We start from the raw sequence: 26472 nt of genomic DNA on the forward strand, positions 1-26472 counted from the left end.
GTGTTGCTGGAGAAGCGCAGCAGGTCAGGCAGCATCCAAGGAGCAGGAGAATCGATGTTTCGGGCATAAGCCTGAAGAAGGGCTTATGCCCGAAATGTCGATTCTCCTGCTCCTTGGATGCTGCCTGACCTGCTGCACTTTTCCAGCAAATCCCTCTGGATGTCCATAAGACTAAGACATAGGTGCAGAAATTAGGCCATTCATCCCATTGAAGCTGCTAAGTTTCTCAATCCCATTCTCCCACTTTCTTCCTAGAACCCTTGAGCCCCTGGACATCAAGAGCCTATCTTAGTCTTAAACATCTTCAATGACCTGTTTTCCACAGCCTTCTGTGCCAATGAATTCCATAGATTCACCACTCTCTCCGGATAAGGAGAAGCTTCTCCTTGTCTCTGTTCTAAATAGTCTTCCCTTCATACTAAGGCTATGCCTTTAGGTCCTAGTCTCTCCTGTAATGGAACCACCTTCCCAATGTCTACTCTGTCCAGCCCTTTCAGTATTCTGTATGTTTCAATTAGATCCCCCTCATCCTTCTAAACTCCAAGTATAGACCCAGAGTCCTCAAACGTTCCTCGTGTGCTATCATCTTCATTCCTGGAACCGTTCTCATGAACATCCTCTGAATACGCCTCCAGGGCCAGTACGTTCTTCCTAAGATATGGCGCTCAAAACTGCACACAATACTCTAAATGTGGTCTGACTAGAGCCTAATGGAGCCTCAGAAGTACTTCCCTGCTTTTATATTCAAGTCCTTTCAAAATAAATGCCATCACTGCATTTGCCTGCCTAACTACTGACTCAACCTTTAAGTTTACCTTGAGAGAATCCTGGACGAGAACTCGCAAGTCTCTTTGCACTTCAAATTTCTGAATTTTCTCCAAACTTAAAACAAGTTAGCTAGCTGAAAAGCTAGAAACATTCAGAAAGTACTCTTGACATAACAGTTTTAAGATTCAAAATGGGTGACCTCATCTTTGTTCATATTGAAACGTGTTTGTTAGCTTTTTCCATTCACTTACCCATCAGTATTTGTGATACTCCACTTCCATCTATACGCTTACTATATCACCTATCTTTATGTCATTAGAATATTTGTAAATGCATCTATCGTGACATCATTAATAAACAGTGAATAATCAAGATCCCATCATAGATCAATCATATTCGGTCAATTAAGAGTAGCTGTCCATTATTCTGTTTCCTATTGTTCAGCAAATTTCATAATTAGGTCAAATATTTTGGTGCAATTCCTCGAGCTTCAACTAGCTGACCCACAGGATAGATTTATGGTCATTTACAAAGGAAGCAGTGGTGAAATAAGAGAATTGTTGGATGCACTGAGTGACTATGGCCTGAAATGCAAAGTGCGAAGGATTGTTGATGCAGATCTATGAGTTGGATAAATACATCTTTCCATCATTTAACACTCCTAATGTTCCCTAAAAAATGGTATGCAAAATGAAACGTCAAAAAAAAAGCACTTTCCCACAAGAAAATACATGGTGATGCATAACAAACAAATCAGTGATTCTAAGATAAAGAAAATATGGGATGATTTAAACCAGCTGTGGTTTTTACTTATTGTCATCACCTCTGATATAACGCAATGTCATAATTTGTTTCATTGCTGTCACTGGCAATGCCAGAATGTATTGCCCATCCCTAATTGCCTAGGGTGTCGTTAAAAGTCAACCAGTCAGATCAGGTAAGAAGGACATTAATGAACCAGATGGGTTTTAAAATTCAAAATAGTTTCATGGCCATCATTAGACTTTTGATTCCAGTTTTTTAAATGAATTCATACTCCGCATATGCCACAGTGGAATTTGAACTCAGGTCCCCAGAACAATTACTTGGGTTTGTAAATGAATAATCTAGCGATAATATCATTTGGTCCTCACCTCCCCTATAACCTATGCTCTTAAAAAAAGCCATTAATCTTCAATTCAAAGAAATTTACCTGAAAACTGAATGTACTTGGGATTTTATAACAAAATGTCAATCTGATCTTTAACTGACTTGAGGATCTGCCTAGTTTCTTTGAGTCAGGTATATTTAAAGGGATAATTTGCCATTCAACTTGCACTTTAGGTAGGGGTGAGGAGATAGGGGAAAACAGATTTGCAGACACTGGACAAACTTAGGAGTTATCAACTAAATAGCTGGTGGTAAAGCAAGTGACTGAGTTTTGCTAATTCCTGATAGTGATTGGCTCAACAAGTAAATTCAAATCAAAAAATAAAGAATACTATACATTGGGAAGGAATCTTTTGTTAACTAGTATTAGTAACTGCACCTCAATGACTTTACAAGGGAATATCCAATTTGTTCTTTCAGTCAATAAACTCCTCTTATGAAAGGTTAAGAAAAGGTTAGTTTCGGTCAGCCACATGTCATTAATAACTGTATGAAGAAAAATTGCCCAACTTGGGTCAGTAAACCCTGAATTTAAATAAATATTGTGGTCCATTCAAATACCTATGATCCTGATAGGATCACCTCCAAATTGCATATGCAGGACTTAATATTTTGCAACATTTGTCAAAATAAAAGTCAAACCAATTAAAAATCTGGAATTAAGAGTCTAACAATGACCATGAATTCACGAGTATCCTTTAAAGAAGAAAACTGCCAGTCTTACCTGGTCTGGTCCACATGTGACTCCAGACCCCACAGCAATATGGTTGACTCTTAATTGCCATCTGGCCAGCCAGTGATTACCTCACCAATAGGAATGAATTAAGAGAAAATTCATTTCCATTGAAATTATATAAAGTCATTTAAAAAAAAAATTGTTTTTACAAGCCAAAAAATCAAACTCAGGTAATAGCTGTTTGCAACACAGAACTTGGCAAATGTGATCATATATGTTTCGTGAAATATTTCCAAACCTCTCTTAGAAAACAATAGAATCCCTGTGTGGAAACAAGCTATTTGGTCCAATGAGTCCAGAATGATCCTCTGAAGATCCCATCATGACCCACCCTATGCAAGTAACTCTGCCTTTCCCATGGCTAACGCACCTAACTGACACATCCCTGAACATTATGGATAATTTGATGAGGTAAAAACAATGACTGCAGATGCTGGAAACCAGATTCTGGATTAGTGGTGCTGGAAGAGCACAGCAGTTCAGGCAGCATCCAAGGAGCTCCAGAATTACTAATCCAGAATTATGGATAATTTAGCAAGACCAATCCACCTAACCTGCACATCTTTGAGAGTATGTGAGGAAACCGAAGCACCCGGCAGAAACTCATTCAGACACAGAGAGCATGCAAACTCCCTGTAGACAGTCACCTGAAGGTTAGAATCAAACCAGAGTCCCTGGTGCCGAGAGGCAGCAGTGCTAACCACTGAGCCATCGTGCCGCTCTGTTGTTTTACAATCAAGTGAAAGCAAAATTATGGACAGAATGTAGCACTGATAAGAGGGACAGATTTGATTGACAACAATTTTGAAAACAGCAGACATTGCAAGGGAATTATTTTGACACGGGTCATTCATTTGAGTCTCTTTCCAAAGTTTGCATAATTAAACGAGTTAACTCACAGGAGTTCTGCAAAAATTATCAGCAAAAAGAATGATCAATTTTAAAAGAATTCTGCTGTTTGCCCCTTCCCTTTAAAATCACCCTCATTTCTGGTCATGACAAAGCTTAATACACGATTCAGATGCATAACTTAGATCACCTCACAGCAGCACGCACTGAAAGAGCACTTTCAGGTTGTGCTGACTGAGCATCAGCTCAAGGTTTTCGAACAGGTTTGAGATTCTTGCTCCCTGCGTGGGTGAAAGCAGGGGCCATAGGGAGGACGAGCAAATTGACCATAGCACTATGGTACAGCAATCCATTCAAGAGCAGGGAGAAAAGAGAAATAGTATAGACTGGGGAATAGACTCTGTTCTCTGTTGCCAGGATTGAGAGTCATGAAGAATGTGTTGCTTGCCTGGTGTTCAGATTCAGGATACCCCATGTGGCTGCAGAAGTACTTGGAGTGGAAGGGGAAGATCCCATTGTTGTGGTCCATATAGGTACTAACAAAATAGGTAAAAACAGGAAGGAGGTTCTGCTAAGGGAATCTGAGCAGTTAGGAGCAAAATTAAAAAGCAGAACTGAAAAGATAATAATATCTGGATCACTACCAGAACCATTAGCATACAGTCAACAAGATCAAAGAGGTAAATGCATGGGTCAAAAATTGGTGCGAGAGAAACAGGTTCAAATCCGTGGGATATTGGCACCAGTACTGAGGAAGGAGGAAGCTGTTCCAATGGGATTGGCTCCACGAAGATCATGCTGGGACCAGAATCCTGTTGAGTCACATAATTAGGGCTGTGGCTGGGGATTTAAATGAGAGGGTGGGTTCAATTGCATGGAACATTATGAATATAGTAAAAAGGTGTGAGGGGGCTCAGCAGAGATTATTCCAGTTTCCAGAACAAGTAATGGGACAGGGAGTTTGAAAAGTGTCAGGAATCTAATTTCAAGCACAGCAGATAGGGGACAACTATGAGAACGGGGCAATCAAAACAGGATGAAGGTGTGATACTTAAATGCACACAGTATACCCCCAAACAAGATAAATGAGCTTGTGGCACAGATTGAAACTGTCAGGGACAATGTTGTGGGTATCATATAGATATGATTGTAAGGGATCAGGGCTGGGAAATAGACATCTATGGATACACACTATTGAAATGGCAGGCAGATGGGCAGAGGAGGTGGGTTTGCCTTGTTAGCAAGAAATGAAATTAAATCAAAAGCAAGAAGTGATATAGAGTTGGAAGGTGCAGAATCTGTGTGGGTAGAGTTGAGGAACTATAAAGGAAAGAAAGACCCTGAAGGTGGTTACATATACGCTTCCTAACAGCCGTCAGGATGTGACAAAGGAAATAAATCAGGAGATAGAAAAGGTTTGAGCTATAGGGAGAGGCGGAATAGGCTTGAGCTGTTTTCAGTTGGAGGTGAATAGCCAAGATCTTTTCCCCAAGGTCGGGCAGTCCAAAACTAGAGGGCATAGGTTAAAAGGTGAGAGGGGAAAGATTTTCACGTAGAGGGTTGTGTGTGTATGAAACGAGTTGTCAGAGGTGGTGGAGGAGACTGCAACATTTAAAAGGCATCTGGATGGGTTTATGAGTAGAAAGGATTGAGGGGGTTATGGGCCAAATGTAGACAAATGGGACTAGATTAAAGATATAGGTTCTGCAGAAATGGTTTGGACTGAAGGGTCTGTTGCGTGCTGTATATTTCTAAAAATCTATGGCTCTAAAATGCATTAGGTAAGGCACTATTACTGTAATCATGGGGGACTTCAAGATGTAAGTGGACTGGGAAAATCAGGTTGGTAGTAGACCTCAAGGAAAGATTTGTGGAATGTCTATGAGATGGTTTCGTTTGGATCAATTTGTGGTAGAGCCCACTAGAGAGCAGGCAATTCTGGATTTGGCAGATTTGATTAGAGAGCTGAAGGTGAAAGATTCTTTAGGGGCAAGTGAGCATAATATGACAGAATTCACTCTGCAATTTGAGGGGGAAAAACTGGAACCAGATGTACAAAGAACAAAGAGAACCAAGAGAACAAAGAAAATTTACAGCCCAGGAACGGGCCCTTCGGCCCTTCAAGTCTGAGCCAATCCAAATGTACTGTCTAAACCTGTCGGTCAATTCCTAAGCATTTGTATCCCTCTACTCCCCATCTACTCATACATCTGTCCAGGCGCACCTTAAATGAATCAACCGTGCCTGCCTCTACCATCTCTGCTGGCAATGCGTTCCAAACGCCCACCACTCTCTCTGTGAAGTACTTGTCGCGTGTATCCCCCTTAAACTTTCCACCTTTCACGTTGAAAACATGACCTCTCGTTATTGAATCCTTCACTGGGGGAAAAAGCTTGTCTCTATCCACCCTGTCTATACCCTTCATGATTTTGTAAACCTTAAATCAGGATCCCCTCAATCTCCTATTTTCTATTGACATATTCAACCTCTCTTCATAGCTAGCACCTTCCATACCAGACAACATCCTCGTAAACCTTCTCTTCACCATCTCCAAAGCATCCACATTCTTTTGGTAATGTGGCGACCAGAACTGCACATAGTATTCTAAACGCGGCCGAACCAAAGTATTATACAATGTTAACATGACTTGCCAGCTCTTATACTCAATACCCCGTCCAATGAAGGCAAGCATATTATATGCCTTGTTGACCACTCTATCCACGTGTGCAGCAACCTTCAGGGTACAATGGACCTGCACTCCCAGATCTCTCTGCCTATCAACTGTTCCCAAGGCTCTTCCATTCATTGTATAATTTGCTCAAGGGTACCACAACTGAGTAAAGGTAACTGCAAAAAAAATGAGGAAAGACCTGACCAGAATTGATTGACGGGGAGCCTAGCAAGGAGGGCCTCCTCCATTTTGCCAGAGCGGCGAGGAGAGAAGGAGAGGTGAAGTGAGGGCTGCCGGGAAGGGTGAGTTTTCCCACATTAAAGGGGACTTAACTCGGGAGTCGGTCCTCCATTTTGCCAGAGCAGCGAGGGAGGAGTGAAGGACTTCTGGGAAGACATATATGTGTGTGGTTGCGTTACCCGAAACACGACTTGGGTAGTGTCTCCCACCCATCTTCCTCCTCTAACCAAAAAGAAAGTACCTGTGCGCCACATTGGTAAGGTAATAAGTTTTTTTTTATTCCTTATTTTTTCATCTGACTCTTTGGGAATTTAGAATAGTGGGAATGGAGGTGAGGGCAGTTGAATGTTCCTCCTGCAGAATGTGGGAGGTAAGGGTCACCACTAGTGTCCCTGCTGACGACATTTGAGGGAAGTGCATCCAATTCCAGCTCCTCGAAAACTGTGTTAGGGAACTGGAGCTGGAGCTGGATGAACTTCGGATCATTCGGGAGGCAGAGAGGGTTATTGAGGGGAGTTACAGGGAGGTAGTCACTCCTAAGGCACAAGAAAAAGGCAAATGGGTTACAGTCAGGGGACAGAAAGGGAACTGGCTGGCAGTGCAGGGATTCCCTGTGGCCATTCCCCTCAACAATAAGTATACTGTTTTGGATACTGTTGAGGGGGATGACTTACCAGGGGAAAGCAATGGGGCACACGGCTCTGGCACAGTCTGTCCCTGCTGTTCAGAAGGGAAGGGGGAAGAGGAGCAGAGCAGTAGTCATTGGGGACTCCATAGTTAGGGCGACAGATGGGAGGTTCTGTGGGGATGAGAGAGACTCACGGTTGGTGTGTTGCCTCCCAGGTGCCAGGGTTCGTAATGTCTTTGATCGTGTTTTTTTGGGGATCCTTTAGGGGGAGGGGGAGCAGCCCCAAGTCATGGTCCATATAGGCACCAACGACATAGGTAAGAGGAGAGATGGGGATTTAAAGCAGAAATTCAGGGAGCTAGGATGGAAGCTTAGAGCTAGGACGAACAGAATTGTTGTCTCTGGTTTGTTGCCCTTGCCACTTGCTAGTGAGGCAAGGAATAGGGAGAGAGACGAGTTAAATATGTGGCTACAAGGATGGTGCAGGAGGGAGGGTCTTGGATTCTTGGATAATTGGGGCTCTTTCTGGGGAAGATGAGACCTCTACAAGCAGGATGGTCTTCATCTGAACCAGAGGGGCAGCAATATCCTGGGGGGGAAATTCACTAAGGCTATTGGGTTGGGTTTAAACTAATCCAGCAGGGGGATGGGAACCAAAATTGTAGTTCAAGTATAGAAAAGGTTGAGAGTAGGGAGGTCCAAAATCAAGTTTCAGGGATGCAAGATGGCACCAGCAAGCAAGAAGTTGGTTTGAAGTGCGTCTACTTCAATGCCAGGAGCATCCGGAATAAGGTGGGTGAACTTGCAGCATGGATTGGTACCTGGGACTTCGATGTTGTGGCCATCTCGGAGACATGGTTAGAGCAGGGACAGAAATGGTTGTTGCAGGTTCCAGGATTTAGATGTTTCAGTAAGAACAGAGAAGATGGTAAAAGAGGGGGAGGTGTGGCATTGTTGGTCAAGGACAGCATTACAGTTGCAGAAAGGATGATTGGGGGCTCGTCAACTGAGGTAGTATGGGCTGAAGTTAGAAGGAGAGGTCACGCTGTTGGGAGTTTTCTGTAGGCCTCTGAATAATTCCAGAAATGTAGAGGAAAGGATAGCAAAGATGATTCTCAATAGGAGTGAGAGAGACAGGGTAGTTGTCATGGGGGACTTCAACTTTCCAAATATTGACTGGGAACACTATAGTACGAATACTATAGATGGATCAGTTTTTGTCCAGTGTGTGCAGGAGGGCTCCTGACAGTATGTAGACAGGCCAACAAGGGGCGAAGCCACACTAGATTTGGTACTGGGTAATGAGCCCAGTCAGGTGTTAGATTTGGAAGTAGGTGAGCACTTTGGTGATAGTGATCACAATTCTGTTATGTTTACTTTAGTGATAGAAAGGGCAAGAGTTACAGCTGGGGGAAAAGGCAATTATGATGCGATTATGCAAGATTTAGGAAGCATAGGATGGGGAAGGAAACTGCAGGGGATGGGCACGTTAGAAATGTGGAGCTTATTCAAGGAAAAGCTCGCGTGTCCTAGATAATTATGTACCTGTCAGGCAGGGAGGAAGCTGTAGAGCGTGGGAGGAAGTCGAATCTCTGGTCAAGAGGAAGAGGAAGGCATACATTAGGATGAGATGTGATGGCTCAGTTAGGGCGCTGAGGGTTACAAGGTAGCCAGGAAAGACCTAAAGAGAGAGTTCAGAAGAGCCAGGAGGAGACATGAGAAGTTGTTGGCGGATAGGATCAGGGTAAACCCTAAGGCTTTCTATAGGTATTTAAGGAATAAAAGAATGAAGAGTGTAAGATTAGGGCCAATCAAGGATAGTAGTGGGGAGTTGTGTGTGGAGTCAGAGGAGATAGGGGAAGCACTAAATGAATACTTTCCAACAGTATTCACTCTAGAAAACGACAATGTTGTTGAGGAGAATACTGAGGTACAGACTACTAGACTAGGTGCGATTGAGGTTCACAAGGAGGAGGTATTAGAAATCCTGCAGAGTGTGAAAATAGATAAGTCCCCTGGGCCGGATGGGATTTATCCTAGGATCCTCTGGGAAGCCAGGGAGGAGATTGCCGAGCCTTTGGCATTGATCTTTAAATCGTCATTATCTACTGGAATAGTGCCAGAAGACTGGAGGATAGCAAATGTGGTTCCCTTGTTCAAGAAGGGGAGTAGAGACAACCCTGATAATTATAGACCAGTGAGCCTCACTTCAGTTGTTGGTAAAGTGTTGGAAAAGGTTATCAGAGATAGGATTTATAATCATCTAGAAAAGAATTTGATTAGGGATAGTCAGCACAGTTTTGTGAAAGGTAGGTCGTGCCTCACAAACCTTATTGAGTTCTTTGAGAAGGTGACCAAACAGGTAGATGAGAGTAAACCGGTTGATGTGGTGTATATGGATTTCAGCAAGGTGTTCGATAAGGTTCCCCACAGTAGGCTATTGTACAAAATGCTGAGGAATGGGATTGTGGGGGATATAGCAGTTTGGATCAGTAGGCTTGCTGAAAGACAGAGGGTGATGGTTGATGGGAAATGTTCATCCTGGAGTTCAGTTAATAGTGGTGTACTGCAAGGGTCAGTGTTGGGTCCACTGCTGTTCATCATTTTTATAAACAACCTGGATGAGGGTGTAGAAGGCTGGGTTATTAAATTTGCAAACGATACTAAGGTCGGTGGAGTTGTGGATAGTGACGAAAGATGTTGTAGGTTACAGAGAGACATAGATAAGTTGCTGAGCTGGGCTGAGAGGTGGCAAATGGAGTTTAATGTGGACAAATGTGAGGTGATTCACTTTGGTCGGAGTAACTGGAATACAAAGTATTGGGCTAATGGTAAGATTCTTAGTAGTGTAGATGAGCAGAGAGATCTCGGGTCCAGGTACACAGATCCTTGAAAGTTGACAGGATTGTTAAGAAGGCATACAGTGTTTTAGCTTTTATTAATAGAGGGATCGAGTTCCGGAACCATGAGGTTATGATACAGCTGTACAAGACTCTGGTGCGGCCGCTCTTGGAGTATTGTGTACAGTTCTGGTCACCGCATTATAAGAAGGATTTGGAAGCTTTGGAAAGGATGCAGAGGAGATTTACTAGGATGTTGCTTGGTATGGAGGGAAGGTCTTACAAGGAAAGGCTGAGGGACTTGAGGCTGTTTTCATTAGAGAGAAGGTTGAGAGGTGACTTAATAGAGACATATAAGATAAATCAGAGGGTTAGATAGGGTGGACAGGGAGAGCCATTTTCCAAGAATGGTGATGGCGAGCACAAGGGGGCACAGCTTTAAACTGAGGGGTGATAGATATAGGACAGATGTCAGAGGTAGTTTCTTTACTCAGAAAAGTCAGGGTATGGAATACTTTGCCTGCAACGGTAGAAGATTCGCCAACTTTAAGTACATTTAAGTCGTCAGTGGACAAGCATGTTGATGTACATGAAATAGTGTAGGTTAGATGGGCTTCAGATTGGTATGACAGGTCAGCACAACATCGAGGGCCAAAGGGCCTGTACTGCGCTGTAATGTTCTATGATGGTACAGCAGCAAAGGCAGGAGGTTCTGGGAGTAATTCAGGAGGAACTGCAGAAATTCATCCCAAGGAAGAAGAAACATGGGGACAAGTGCTTGTGATATGAGGTACTACTGCCTCACAGCGCCAGAGACCCGGGTGCAATTCCCGCCTCAGGCAACTGACTGTGTGGAGTTTGCACATTCTCCCCGTGTCTGTGTGGGTTTTCTCCGGGTGCTCCGGTTTCCTCCCACAGTCCAAAAATGTGCAGGTTAGGTGAATTGGCCATGTTAAATTGCCCAAAGTGTTAGGGGCAGGGGTAAATGTCGGGGAATGGGCCTGGGAGGGTTGTGCTTCGGCAGGTCAGTGTGGACTTGTTGGGCCGAAGGGCCTGTTTCCACACTGTAAATAATCTAATCTAAAACATATTAAGGAGAGGATGAAGCAACTATGGCTGACGAGAGAAGTCAGGGACAGCATAGAAACAAAAGAAAAAGCATACAATATAGTCAAGATTTGTAGGATGCCAGAGGATTGGGAAGCCTTTAAAAACCAGAAGATAACTTAAAAAAAAAGGTGGAGATGAAGTTTGACAGTAAGCTAGCTAGAAATGTAAAAGACGACTGCAAAAGTTTTTTTTTGTATATCTAAAAGGTGAGAGAGGCAAAAGTGGACATTGGATTGCTGAAAACTGAGGCCGGAGGAGTAGTAATGAGGAACAAAGAAATGTCAGAGGAATTTAATAGGTACTTTGCATCAGTTTTTATGAGCAGCATACTTGAATTTCAAGAGAATCAGCATCGTTAGATTTAGTGAAATGGCCATCACGAAGGAGAAGTTGCTGGGGAAGCTGAAAGGGTCTGAAGGTGGATAAATCACCCAGACCAGATGGACTACATCCCAGAATTCTAAAGGAGATTGCTATGGCAATTGCAGAGGCATTTGTGGTAATCTTTCAGGAATCACTGGAGTCAGGGAGGGTCCCAGAGGACAGAAAAATGGCTAATACAACACCCCTGTTGAAAAAGGGAGGGAGGTACAAGACAGGAAACCCCAGGTGAGTTGGCCTGATCTCAGTTGTTGGAAAGATTTTAAAGTACATCATTCCGATTGAGATTGTGGAGTACTTGGAAGTACATACTGAAATAGGGCTGAGTCAGAATGGCTTTAACGGGGGGGGGGGGGGGGGGGGGGGGCAGCGGGGAGGTAGAATCATGCCTGACAAATCGGTTAGAATTCTTTGAGGAAATGATGAGCAAGTTAGAGAAAAGGAAGCCAGTGGACATGATGTATTTGGATTTCCAGTAGTACTGGCATGGATAGAGGACTGGCTGACTGGCAGAAAGCAGAGAATGGGGATAAAGGGATCTTTTTTAGGATGGCAGCCAATGACTAGAGGACTTTACAGAGGTCAGTATTGGGATCACAACTAGTCAGGTAATACATTAACAATCTGGCTTAAGGAAATGACGGCATTATTGAAAAGTTTGCAAATGACACAGATAGGTGGAGGGACAGCTAGTGTTGAGGAAACAGGGAGGCTGTAGAAGGATTTTGACAGGCTTGGAGAGTGGGCAAAGAAGTGGCAGATGGAATCTAATGTGGTAAAGTGTGAGGTCATACACTTTGGTAGGAAGAATAGAAGCATATATTATTTTCTAAATGGAGAAAGGCTTTGGAAATGTGAAGCACAAAGGGACCTTGGGAGTCCTCGTTCAGAATTCTCTTAAGGTTAACATGCAGGTTCAGTTGGCAGTTAAGAAGGCAAACATAATCCTAGCATTCATTTTGAGAGGGCGAGAATACAAGAGCAGGGACTTACTGCTGAGGCTGTGTAAAGCTCTGGTCAGATGGCACTTTGAATATTGAGAGTTTTTGGCCCCATATCTAAGGAACAATGTGTTACTGTGGGAGAGAGTCCCGAGGAGGTTTATATGAATGATATTGGAATGAAGCGCTTGTCATATGAGGTATGATTGAGGACTCTGGTCAGTACTCAATGGTATTTAGAAGGAGAAGCAATTGCGTTGAAACTCGCAGAGTACTGAGAGGCCTGGATATAGAGTGGACGTGAGAAGACGTTTGAGAGGAGGAGGAATTTCTTCAGCCAGAGGTCGGTCAATGTGCTAAACTCATTGCTGTGGAAGGCTGTGGAAGCCAAGTCATGGATTGTATTTGAGATAGATAGGTTCTTAATTAGTAAGGGGATCAAGGGTTGTGGGAAAAAGGCAAGAGAACAGAGTTGAGAAACATATTAGCCATGATTACATGGCAGAGCAGAATCAATGGGCGAGATGGCCCATTCCTTTCTGCTCCTTTCTTTTATGGTCTTTTGAAGAGAAGCTATAGGAGCCAAATCTCTAGAATTTCAAATGTAAATATAGATTAATAATTTTAGAAATACCAGAACACATTTCCAAGGTTCAATTTCCACATCATCTTCAAAAATATTGGCAGATGGGCTGGCTGCCACATGTGTAAAACTGATTGGACTTGGACATTTGAAAGTTCGACTTAGTGGAAGTCACGTTAACCTGATGCTTTGTTGACCCAGAAATCACTTCACTCTAACTGGATACAATGACCTACTAATAGCACTGTCCAAAATATTAACCTTTAGATGTATGGGGCTAAAAAGGAATCCAGAAAGTAAAGTAGACAAGGCCCTGAGCTGCACAATTTCAATATTTATAGCACAGTCATTACAAGGTGGAAAACAGGGTGTATAAGTGTTTTAATTCCTTGGTTACTCATTCATGGTGGATTATATTTTAAAAATATCACAACTGGCATTTACCTGCGATATATTAAGATGTTTTCTAGTAAAAATAATTGAGTTGCCTTAGCCACACTTGTGGATAGCAGCAATTTCAACTAGACAACAATGTCCAAAGGCCTTGCTATTGTTGCTATAATTTAACAAGATGTAAGGTCAATAGCCTTACAATTCTGGAATCAAAATCCATAAAAGTGTTCAGGGTCTGGAAAACTTTCAGGTCCATATGTTGGTGATAAATGGGAGTCTATATTTTCCAAAGATAAAAAAGTGACAGAAGAAAAGCAACAATTATCATCCAACTCACTGTTTTATCTGTAAAAAGAAAACGTTACACTGCAAGTGTTGTATTAGTATAATGTCAGAGATCTCCATCAAGATTGGGTTATCAGTTAATTAAGTGTCAGAATGCAGACATTTGCGACCTGCACTTTTTGTTAGCGTCACTCTTCATTGAGAATGATGTTTACTGCTTCATGTGAAGAACAGCTTTTCCAACTAAATTTAGTCAACAGAATTCAGGAATGCAGAACCTTCTATCCAAGATAATACTTAATATCAGCACTCCGATAAATTCACACGTGCCTACTATGGAAACATTTGTTTTAAAAAAACACAAAAAATTAAAATACAGAAACTAAGGGATGCAAAACTTATTTTAAGAGCAACTTTACAGTGATGTGAATATTTATGTACAGCAGAGGAACAGTTTCAACAAAGACTGAAGACCGCTCACTGTTGTACCAGGATTAACTGTTTAATCACACGTTACCTTCCAGAACCATTGAATGACCGGGTGGTTTGTGCAGTAGTTGTTCTTATAAACAGTGTGTTGCCGCCAGTCATTGACATCCACATCTCCAAGACCACACATCAGCAACTAGAAAAAAAACACAAATTACACAAAGATTTAGGTAATTTACTATGTACTTGCAGAAGTATAATTTGTAAATTATCCACTAGCTTTAAGTGACTGATTGGGAATGCAGATGTGGCTATCTGCATTTCTGATTAGTAAATGAAAATGGGATCACAAGACACTTTCTTGACCCGCCCATGAATTTCATTAGTACCAGCTGCAAAATTCACCACAATTTAAATATGTGAAGCTTTACCTTCCGAACTAATCATATAAAGCTGAATTTTATAGACTATTCACAGATGGGAAAGGTGATGGTTGGATCCATAAATGAAGGAAGCATATCCACTGACTTCCCTGCCCACCTCAATCATTGATCCCACATTACTTTGAGCAGTGGGGAAGCTGTTGAGCTGGCCACCCTTCAGGAGCTCAATTAATGACATCAAATTGGGAATTAATAATCTATTAAGGGATTCATTCCACTGCCACACTGAATTAATGGGTGGCCTGAAAAGTCAGTGCTCAACACCCAGCCTGACAAATTTAAATCTACATGTCACTTGCCAGTCAGAGGGTGGGAATGTGGTAGCTGTTACTGGACCTCTGGTGCCACTCCCTCCCACTGTTTTGCCTCCCTACATACTCATTCCTTCTCTACTGCCCTGCCCTATATGTCTCCCCACTCTCACATCCCTTTTGATCTCAGATTTTTGCATCAGTTGCTTAGCATAACCTCCTTGGCCTACTTGTAGCACCAGAAGAGGCCACGATTCATGTTTGGTGCTGCAGGCCTCCAAGTAGATGGCACTTTTGAGATGCAGGATTTCTTCCTGGAAATTGATGGAAGCCTCAGACTAATTAAAGAACAGTTGCCTGAATAACTAAAGCAGGACAGGCAGCGAACTGGAGGTGGGCTCTCCTGCAACATGCATGTTATGATGCAGTGTACTCACCGACAATGTATAACCCAGCACAGTTAATCTGAAAAGTTATTACCAGACACTTCAGCACTACCATAAAGCCTTCAGCATTCCAATATTCTCAAATGCTACAATTTTTCCACATCCGGTCACAGATGATAGTGGACAATTAAACAACTTAGTGAAGGACCATACTCTGTGAAAATCTCCATCCACAACGAGAGGGAGTTGGGCGGAGAATAAGGACAGGTACGTGAATATGAAAGTCAAGGCTGAAACTTTTGCAAATATTTTCAGCCAGAAATGCCAAATAAACTATTCATCTTGGCCTCTTCATTAGATCCCCAACATCATAGAAACCAAACTTCATTTAATTCAATTCATTTCTTGTGATATCTGCAATGATATTGCTTGTATGCATTGACATTTGGGGTTGAGCTTACAATGGTGATCTAGTTCAGACCCTGGTGGTTAATTTGAAGCCACAGACTTGAGATGCTTTTTCTGTTCTTGAATATAAAATTACGCTGAGTCCACAGTGCAAAACCTAACAATCAAGCACAACTGATCCAGACTTCCCTTAATACTCCACAAGAGCCTCTTACTACTTCTCTCTTTCACTTCTGATCCTGTTACTGAAAAGGCTCCGGGCATTGACAACACTGTGGCTGCAGTTCTGAACTGTTGCCTCCTACAACCAACTGTGGCCCAAGCCAAGCAGTTCCAGTATAGCTGCAACTCCAGAATCTAGCTGATAAAGTGGACAATAACTAACCAATCAACTTATCAAGTATCAAATCATCAGATAAATGATAGAAATGGACTTCAGTGTTTCTATCAAATGGTCCTTATTCACCAGCACCCTGCTCAGTTTGCGTTTTAAAGAGACCACTTGGCTCCAGATCTCACTCCAATCTTCATTCAGATATATATACAACAGAGCTAAATTCCAGAAATGAGGCAAGATTGACTGTCTGACATTAAGGCAGAATTTGGTCAGATTTGTCATTAAAGAGAGACCTGGTAAACTGATGCTGATGGAAATTGGAGAAGGTTTGGGGGTCAGTGGGCAGACTGGTTTGGGGGGGCGGGGGGAGCACCTCCAGCTGGAGTTATAATTAGCATAGAGTCATAAAGATGTGCAGCATGGAAACAGACCCTTTGGTCCAACCCCGTCCATGCCGACCAGATATCCCAACCCAATCTAGTCCCACCTGCCAGCGCCTGGCCCATATCCCTCCAAACCCTTCCTATTCATATACCCATCCAAATGCCTCTTAAATGTTGCAATTGTACCAGCCTCCAGCACATCCTCTGGCAGCTCATTCCACACATGTACCACCCTCTGTGTGAAAAAGTTGCCCCTTAGGTCTCTTTTGTATCTTTCCCCTCTCACCCTCTAGTTCTGGACTCCCCGACCCCAGGGAAAAGACTTTGTCTATTTATCCTATCCATGCCCCTCATAACTTTGTAAACCTCCATAAGGTCACCCCTCAGCTTCTGTCGCTCCAGGGAAAACAGCCCCAGCCTGTTCAGCCTCTCCCTGTAGCTCAGATGCTCCAACCCTGGCAACATCCTTATAAATCTTTTCTGAACCCTTTCAAGTTACACAACATATTTCCAATAGGAAGGAGACCAGAATTGCATGCAATATTCCAACAGTGGCCTAACCAATGTCCTGTACAGCCGCAACATGACCTCCCAACTCCTGTACTCAATACTCTGACCAATAAAGGAAAGCATACCAAACGTCTTCTTCACTATCCTATCTACCTGCGACTCCACTTTCAAGGAGCTGTGAACCTGCACTCCAAGGTCTCTTTGTTCAGCAACACTCCCTTACCATTAAGTGTACAAGTCCTGCTAAGATTTGCTTTCCCAAAATGCAGCACCTCGCATTTATATTGTCTCAGTACAAGGGACACACAAGCCTTAGGTAAAGATGCAAGTTACTTAATCCCATAGTTTGTCAACCACTTTTGATCAGCGATAGATATAAGCAATAAGAAAATAATAGCACAATTTTATTGATCTCCCACTGCTTTGGCTACATGGGTAAATGTCTAGAAGATGCTTATAATTGTGGAAAAATGTTTTTACCCAATGATAGAAAGAATGAGAAACCCACCATCATAAGAATTAGTTGCGATAAACTGCACAAGGGAGAATGAAATGGAAGGATTTGATGACAGGGTCTAAGAGGCTCTTGTGGAGTATTAAGGGAAGTCTGGATCGGTTGTGCTTGATGGTTAAGTTTTGCACTGTGGACTCAGCGTAATTTTATATTCAAGAACAGAAAAAGCATCTCAAGTCTGTGGCTTCAAATTAACCACCAGGGTCTGAACTAGATCACCATTGTAAGCTCAACCCCAAATGTCAATGCATACAAGCACAAAAACATATTTACTTTAAAAAAAACTGATACAAATATGGACTAGGTCTGGCTACAATCTAGTTTAAAAGTAAATTTGATTAATTTGTACAATCTTGTTGATTCAAATTGGAAACTGTGCAAAGATAATTGCTGTGCTTCAGTTGAACCACTGGGTAATTCTGATGCTTTACAACCATCCAACATCACCAATGGAGTTTTGTTTTAAGCTTCCAAACTATTACGGGTGTTGGGCAAGTCGAAGTTGGAGAAGAAGTTAAAGATTATAACTGAAGACAGAAAAAAACAAGACAAAACAAAAACAAACCTCAAGTTCATTTTCATCAAATATTTTAATCAAGTCGATTGGGATGAGTTCCGTGAAGCCCTGCAAATGCATTTGTGAAAGAAGAGACTGGTCACTATTGTGTGGAAAACATGAACACTACAACAAATAATCATATTTCAAATAAATATCCATATGTTACCACTTCTTTTAGTTAAGAATTAAATTAGCCAAGTACTACTCTAAATTAAATAGATACTGGATATCTGAAATAAAAACAGAAAAATATGCTGGATAAACTCAACAGGTCAGGAAGCATCTGTGGAGAGAAATATTTAATTTTTCAGGTCATGACCATTCATCAGAACCATCTTTTCACTAGTTTAACAGTTCTGATGAATTTGAAACATAAAGAACATGAGAAATAGGAGCAGGAGTAGACCATCTGACCCATTGAGCCTGCTCTGGTATTCACGAAGGTCATGGCTGATCTTTTCGTGGACTCAGCTCCATTTACTCACCCACTCCCCTTAACTCTTAATTCCTTCATTGTCCAAAAATCTATCCTTCCTCAAAAACATTCAATGAGTTAGCCTCAATTGCTTCACTGGGCAGGGAATTCCACAGGTTCACAACCCTTTGGGTGAACAAGTTCATCCTCAACTCAGTCCTCTCTCTTTACCCCCCCCCCCCACCTCGGCTCACAAGCCTCATTCCTGATGAAGGGCTTTTGCCTGAAACGTCGATTCTCCTGCTTCTCAGATTCTGCCTGACCCGCTGTGCTTTTCGAGCACCACATTCTCGACTCTGATCTCCAGCATGTGCAGTCCTCACTTGCTCCTCAGTCCTAAATCTGCTCCCGCCAGTAGAAACAACCTCCCTGCTTCTTTCTTTTCTATTCCCTTCATAATTTTATATATTTCTGTAAGATCCTCATTCTTCTAAATTCCAATGTGCATAGTCTTAATCTACTCAATCTCTCCTATGAGCCAATCCTCCCAACTCCAGAATCAACCCAGTGAAGGTCTTTGCATCCCATCCAGTACCAGTACATCCTTGCTCAAACTTAGAGGTCAGATGACATCAGGTTATAGTCCAACAGGTTTATTTGAAATCACACACTTTTGGAGTACTGCTGCTTTGTCCGATGAAGTCACATGATTTCACATAAACCTGTTGGACTATAATCCGGTGTTGTGTGACTTCTGACATCGTCCACCCCAGTCTAGCAGCAGCACCACCTCATCATCCTTTCTCAAGTAAGGAGACCAAAACTGTACACAATACTGCAGGTGTGGCCTCACCGGCACCCTATATAGCTGCAGCGTAACTGGCCTGTTTTTAAATTCCATCTCTCTGGCAATGAAGGACAATATTCCATTTGCTTTCTTAATTACCTGTTGCACCTGTAAACCAACCTTCTGTGATTCATGCACAAGGACACCCAGGTCCTTCTGCACAGCAGCATGCCGGAATTTTTCACCATTTAAATATTAGTCCATTTTGCTGTTATTCCTACCAAAATGGATGACCTCACATTTACCAACATTGTACTGCATCAGCCAGACCCTTGCACACTCATGTAACCTAACTATAGCCCCTTGAAGATTTTCAGTGTCCTCTACACACTTTGTTCGACCATGTGTTAATGTTAACTTTGTCTTTCTTCATAGAGACTACCTGACCTGCTGTATATTCACCAACATTTTTCAATCTTTGTACCAAGAAAAAAAAAGTTTGAAAAATCTTTGTCTTTTTCTTTGTTATCCTTACATAGTTTAACAATCCAAGTGACTGAGGAAGCTGCCAATCTGGTATATAAAAGTTAAAAATCACACAACACTAGGTTATAGTCCAACAGGTTTAATTGGAAGCACACGAGCTTTTGGAGCAACGCTCCTTCATCAGGTGGTTCACCAGGACATCAGGTGCTTCATCAACACAACCACCTGAAGGAGCAGTGCTCCGAAAGCTAGTGTGCTTCCAATTAAACCTGTTGGACTATAACCTGGTGTTGTGCGATTTTCAACTTTGTACACCCCAATCCAACACCGGCATCTCCAAATCAATCTGGTACATAATTAAGAATTACAGAAACAGTAGCATTTTGCTTTAATTCCTAGTGAGGAAGGGCTTGCCTGCTGCTTAACATCCTGCAGCAAGAGGATTTGAAACTGAACTTCTTCTCTATTGCTGCATAGCTAAATTTCATGGACTCTTCAATGAGCTACAACACTTGGCTGCTTAAAAGGTTTTTATAAACAGATAAATGCTATTGCCCACACATTATTGTAGTCACTGTTTAATACCATGTTGTCCAAATATATGTTTATTTACTTTATTTCACAGTGGCAAAACTGAAGATCTAAAGCACTGAGCGACACAAGAACTCAAAATCATTCTAAGAAAACTACTATATATCAGTTATTCTTAAATTTACATCAATGCGACGTTGTGCTGCCTGAATGACATGAGGTAAAGTGTGCTGAGCACCACCTTGTGGTATCTCTAAAGCACTGCATGAATTTTTTTGCTTCCAATATTACATGAGCTGCTAGCACACATCATTCAAACAAAACGGAAGTCTGGATAAAAGATGCTACAGAAAACAAATTTCACAGGATACGCAAAATGTTTCATTTTGAGACCACAGAACTTCATCCCGCATTTACTCTTGTGGGCAGCAAGGTAAAATGTTAAAGTTGCTACTGTCCTATCAAACCATGGGTCTGTCCTCTCATTTGAGCGAGAGGCACAAACTGGTGGTAGTTTAACCCAAGAGTTCCCACGTTTCAGGCAAGTAGGCATGTTGAAAAGGAGAGTCCTTATTTTAGATGGTGTTGGAGTGTAACACACGCTGTTGGCATCACTCTGTACTTGGAATTCAAAAGATATACAAATAGAAACCCTGCTACACACACTTCTTTCTGCAATTAACATCATACAAGTCATGATTAAATTAACATTGCTGGCATATGAAACAGACAGTTCAACATGAATGTTGAATTCTACTTTACATAAACAGTCATTACCTCCATGAAGGCATTCATCTGTTTCTGCACCCGATTTACAAATCTCCACTGGATGACTAAACTACAGGTGGAGAAACAAAGTAAAAATCAGACCCAGAAGCCAGCCAAAAGACTCAATCTTATCTTCAGCTTTGTAAATACTGTAGCTAATTATTGGAATAGGCAGCCCAATTATTTAAACAGGAGACAGAATTTGCAATCTATCCTACCATGATTTTAAAATTACCAAATGCATTTACAAAATTGACTTGCTTTCTCTAATTACAGCACAAAATCTGTACTAACTGACCTGCTGTATATTTTACAAGCATTTTTCAATCTTAGTACCAAGAAAAAAAGAGTCTTTTTCTTTGTTATCCTTACACAGCTTAACATTTCAAGTGACTGAGGGAGGCTGCCAATCTGATGTATAATTGGGAATGCTCCAAGGAAACAGCAGCATTTTGCCTTAATTTGAGACTGCACTGTACGAAAAAGCACAAAGCTCATCAGATCTTCTGGTTTCGGACAGGGATGTGCAGCAAATTCTGGTATCAATCAAAAATACATACAGACCTTTTATTTCAATTTGTTTAGTGAACATAACATTTGAGAGAGCAATTCACAAAAGCCCAGAAGAAAATCCATTACAACACGAGAGAATATTTAACATGCATCATTGAGGGAAGAGTTCAAAGAAGATATTGAAAAGTGGAAGACAGTTAAATAAAGTAAATATTCACTTACTCAATATATTCTCTTTTGTTCTCATTAGTAACCACCATGTCTGAACCATTGGGTTTCAGATCCACTTGATAGGTCTACAAAGGACATGCTAAATTATTGAAGGTGCACAACAGACAGGATGTGAAAAAAGATGATACTCAAAACAAAAACAGATTAATCTGTGACATTGGGAAGAAGTGAGGACTGCAGATGCTGGAGATCAGAGTCAAGAGAGTGTGGTGCTGGAAAAGTACAACAGGTCAGGCAGCATCCGAGGAGCAGGAGAATCGACATTTTGGTCATAATCATCGACATTTTGGGTTTTCCCATTCGTGATGAAGGCCTTATACCCAAAATGTCGATTCTCCTGCTCCTCGGATGCCTGACCAGCTGTGCTTTTCCAGGACCACAGTCTTGACTCTGGTCTCCAGCATCTGCAGTCCTCACTTTCTCCTAGCTGATTTCAACACAACTGTGAAGCCACTTCCAAGGATGCCTACCTTGAAGAGGTTCTCCTCCTCTCTCTCTCTCTATACAAGGATCTCATTGAATGTCTCTTTCACTGCACACCCATCCTCTACCCTGAAGCTCTTCAGTTATGTCCTGAAGCAGACTCGCTACCACAGCCACATCTCCTTCCTCAGGGCCTGCCTACAGAACCGACTGATTCAGATTCCTGATGAAGGGCTTATACCCAAAACGCCAATTCTCCTACTTCTCTAACCAGTGACATTGATCCATTTGAATTATTACTTCACTGTCGCCGGGTCAATATCCTGGAATTCCCTCCCTAAGGATATTTTGGGTCAACCTAAAATAGACTGCATCAGTTCTAGAAGGCAGCCTACTACCACCTTCTCAAGGACAACTTGGGGCTGGCAATAACTGCTGGCTAGCCAGCGATACTCATGTCCCAAGATTAATTTTAAGAAAAAAGGTAATTGTGATAATCGATTTAAAATTGAGGGGTAAAGATCTATTGAACCACAAAAGATTACTTGGTTCAGCTTGGGTAAATGGCTTTTAACAGCGTTTTTAAAGGCTCAATTTCATGCTTCATTTATAAAAATCAATGTGATTACCTTGAAATATTGCAATATTGAAATCTGTTCAGGTTAGTAATCTACATACCTGCCCAAAATTTTCTTCGTCTATACAAAACCGGAGGTCGAGCTCAGTTGGGTCATTTTCAAGAATCCATTTCAAAGAATTGAAATATTCGCCATCCTGAAAAAGAGCAACCCAAGTTTCAGGAGCTTATGAAATGTTTGAAGGAGAAAAACAAATTTGCAGTGACCATCTGATTCAGGAGCACTTCTTTGTGCCTTTCACCACCATTTCTTTTGTCATTTCATCCCTTTTGCTTTCCACCTGAACAGACCTCTCCATCTGCTTATTCTTTGATACACTGGCATTCTTTCCTGCCCACCTTAAAAAGTGTGACATCTCAATGAACAGCCAGTACTTATCTTCAATAATAGATGCAAAATGAGAAGTAATGCATGCAATTAAAACTATTACAAGAAATAGACTATAAAAAGTATCTGAACAACCTAAAAAGTATGAGTTGTAGTTTATTAAAAATGGTCAGTGAATATGGAATCAATGATTAAATTTGTACAAGCAAAACAGTACATTTATTTTCAGTAGCATACCACTATCACTAGATAGTGGCATTACCACTATCACTAGATACAGTTTGTAAAATTCTTTCTTCTTCCTGTCATGCCATGTTAAGATTTCCAACAAAATGTGCATGTTATGTTGATAGCAGTTCAGTAGAAAAAAAACTTATGACAACACAACTGAAAAAGCAGTCGTTCACTCAAAACAGTCACGAAGATATACAGAATGATCATGCGTGGATGCGTATAAACTAATAACACTGGCTGATTTGAAAGAATATCATTCAAACCCCTTTTAGTTTACACCATCCACTTAGCATACTTCATTACCAAGTGCCTGCTGTGATGTTTTGTACATATAGGAGCTGAGAAAATGTTCAGTTATATCTAATTCAAACCTATTCAGTTTTTTTGAAAATACCCAAATTTCACACAAGTAGCTGCATTCCTAAAAATTGCAAAAAATACAATCTTGCCCCACACAAATTGAATATCTAAATTCAAATATATCGCAGTCTTTAGAATGTATTGCTAGTTTAGGTAATGCGATGGGACAACACATTGCAACAATCCTGTGTAGCCCCAAGGAAGACAATGGAAAGCCAGAGGTAATGTCACTCCAATGATATTGCAACTAATTTCAGAGTCAATAAGAGAGAGAGAAATAAATGAGTGTATGACTGACTTGTGATTGTCTAATGATTATTGGCAGGAACTGAAAAGTTTCTCTAGTACTCACCACTGACTCCATATCTTTCAGCGTAATGGGTTTTCCTAACATCATCTTGTAAAATGGTCTTATAAAGAAGCCTACAATAAAAGGAAAATGGATAAGCACAAAAGCTTAGCGAATTAAAATATTAGTCAAGTATTAACATGAGTTATTTCATGGCATTATATTATAGAACAATCGCCATCAGCTAATGGTTGGGATGGTGTGCTGCCACCAATCCTCCTTTCTACTCTTTAAAGCAAAACATTGATCAGGTTAGACACTGCAACATCAAAGTTATAGAACTGGAATGGAAACTTATCAAAATATCATTATCCACAGAGATGAAAATAATCACGCAACCTGCAATCTGTTAATAACATACCGAAGAGAGACCGTATCAATTTGGTCACATGACCACCATGCAAACCATCATTCATGGGAGAAGCAGCTGTTTGAGCTACCTTCTAGAACGCTTGCAGTCCATTTGGCATAGGTAGACTCACCATGCTGTTGGGGTGGAAGTTCCAGGATTGTAACATTGAAAGAATTGTGATGGACTTCCAAATCAAGATACAGAATGGTTTCAAGAGGAATTTGTACGCATGCATCTGTCCCACTTTTTAGAAACAGAAAATAGCAACATGTGTACGCGAGTTGAGCCTGCTGTGCCATTCATTATGATCTTCGCTGATTATTCAATTCAATAGCTTGTTCCTGGTTTATCCCCATATCTTTTGATTCCTTTAGCCCCAAGTACTATATGCAACTCCTCCTTGAAATTGCACAATGTGTTGGCCTCAATTGCTTCTCAGTGGTTACAATTTCCACAGGCTCATTACTCTGAAGAAAGTTCCTGTCCTCCCCTTATCCTCAGACTGTGACACCTGGTTCTGGACTCCCCATGATCAGCAACACTCCTCCTGCATCTATCCTGCCTGATCCTGTTAAAATTTTATAGGCTTCTAACAAAATCCGGCCTCATTCTTCTAAACTAGTGAATGTAATCCTAACCAATTCACTGTCTCTTCATACATCAATCCCTCCATTACCGTGCACTTGAATTTTGGAAACTAGTTCTTGTGTGGGACTTCTGTTGAAAGCCTTTTGCAAGTCCAAGTAAAAAATATCTATTTGCTCCACTTCTTCAACTCCATCGAACATCCTCCAATCCAGAATTCCAGTAGACTGGTCAAGCATGATTTCCCTTTTGTAAAGGAGAATCGACGTTTTGGGCATCAGCTGATGCCCGAAACGTTGATTCTCCTGTTCCTTGGATGCTGCCTGACCTGCTGCGCTTTTCCAGCAACACATTTTCAGCTCTGATCTCCAGCATCTGCAGTCCTCACTTTCTTTCCCTTTTGTAAATCCATGTTCAATCCTGGAGGAGAAAGTGTGGACTGCAGATGCTGGAGATCAGAGCTGAAAATGTGTTGCTGGAAAGGATGCTGCCTGACCTGCTGCGCTTTTCCAGCGACACATTTTCAGCTCTATTCAATCCTGCCACTGTATTCCAAAGGCACAACTATTAATTCCATTATAACAGACACAAGCATTTTCCCCCACTACTGCCATCAGCTGACGAGTCTTAGTTTCCTAGTTTTTGCCCTTCCTCCCTTCTTAAATAGAAGGGTTCCATTAGCTACCCTCCAATTTGTAGACAGTTCTTCTAGATTGTTGCCATTGGGGGTAGGAAAGTGCTTGTTCATTTATCTATTTGCATTTGTTCTAGGCAAAACATCACTATTTATTGATAGCATTACTAGATTATTGATAGAGTCATGGAACTGTACAGCATGGAAACAGACCCTTCAGTTCAACTCATCCATGCCAACCAGATATCCTAAATTAATCTAGTCCCATTTGCCAGCATTTGGCCCATACCCCTCTAAACCCTTTCTATTTGTATACCCATCCAGGTGCCTTTTAAATGTTGGAGTTGTACCAGCCTCCACCACTTCCTCTAGCAGCTCTTTCCATAAATGAATCACTATCTGCCTGAAAAAGTTGCCCCAAAGGTCCCTTTTAAATCTTTCCTCTCTCAGCTTAAACCTATCCCTTGTATTTTTGGAGTTCCCCACCCCAGGGAAAAGACTTTGTCTATTTATCCTATCCATGCCCCTCATGATTTTATGAAATCTCTATAAAGGTCACCCCTCAGCCTCTGACCCTCCAGGGAAAATAGCCCCACTCAGCCTCTCCCTGTAGCTCAAATCCACCAACCCTGGCAACATCCTTGTAAATCTTTTCTGAACCCTTTCAAGTTTCACAACATCCTCCCTAAATCATGCAGACCAGAATTGCACACAGTATCCAAAAGTGGTCAACCCAATGTCCTTTACAGCCACAACATGATTTCCCAACTCCTATACACAATGCACCAACTAAGAAGCAGCACTCTGAAAGCTTGTACTTCCACATAAAACTTTTGGACTATAACTTGGTTTTGAGTTTTAACTATGCCCAATAAAGGAAAGCATACTAAATGCCTTCTCCACAATCCTATCTATCTGTGACTCCATTTTCAAGGAGCGATGAACCTGCACTCCAAGGTTCTTTGTTCAGTTACAGTCCCCAGGACCTTATCATTAAGGTGTATAAGTCCTGCCCTGATTTGCCTTTCCAACATGCAGCACTTCA

At 41.6% G+C, this 26472-nt stretch overlaps 1 protein-coding gene across 14 annotated transcripts in view; it reads right to left on the reverse strand.

Moving 5' to 3' along the window:
* nedd4l (NEDD4 like E3 ubiquitin protein ligase) overlaps nucleotides 1-26472 on the reverse strand; it is a 497532-nt gene that overhangs the window by 15610 nt on the left and 455450 nt on the right. For all 14 annotated transcript variants that reach the window (XM_072573778.1, XM_072573770.1, XM_072573760.1 and 11 more), the window contains 6 exons: nucleotides 23860-23930; nucleotides 22627-22722; nucleotides 21517-21590; nucleotides 20791-20851; nucleotides 17801-17860; nucleotides 14092-14199 (listed from right to left, as the gene is read on the reverse strand). In XM_072573778.1, coding sequence (XP_072429879.1) covers nucleotides 14092-14199; nucleotides 17801-17860; nucleotides 20791-20851; nucleotides 21517-21590; nucleotides 22627-22722; nucleotides 23860-23930 — 470 coding nt within the window. The remainder of the gene's footprint in view (nucleotides 1-14091; nucleotides 14200-17800; nucleotides 17861-20790; nucleotides 20852-21516; nucleotides 21591-22626; nucleotides 22723-23859; nucleotides 23931-26472) is intronic.

The sequence above is a fragment of the Chiloscyllium punctatum genome, chromosome 1, assembly GCF_047496795.1.
Source record: "Chiloscyllium punctatum isolate Juve2018m chromosome 1, sChiPun1.3, whole genome shotgun sequence".
NCBI lineage: Eukaryota > Metazoa > Chordata > Chondrichthyes > Orectolobiformes > Hemiscylliidae > Chiloscyllium > Chiloscyllium punctatum.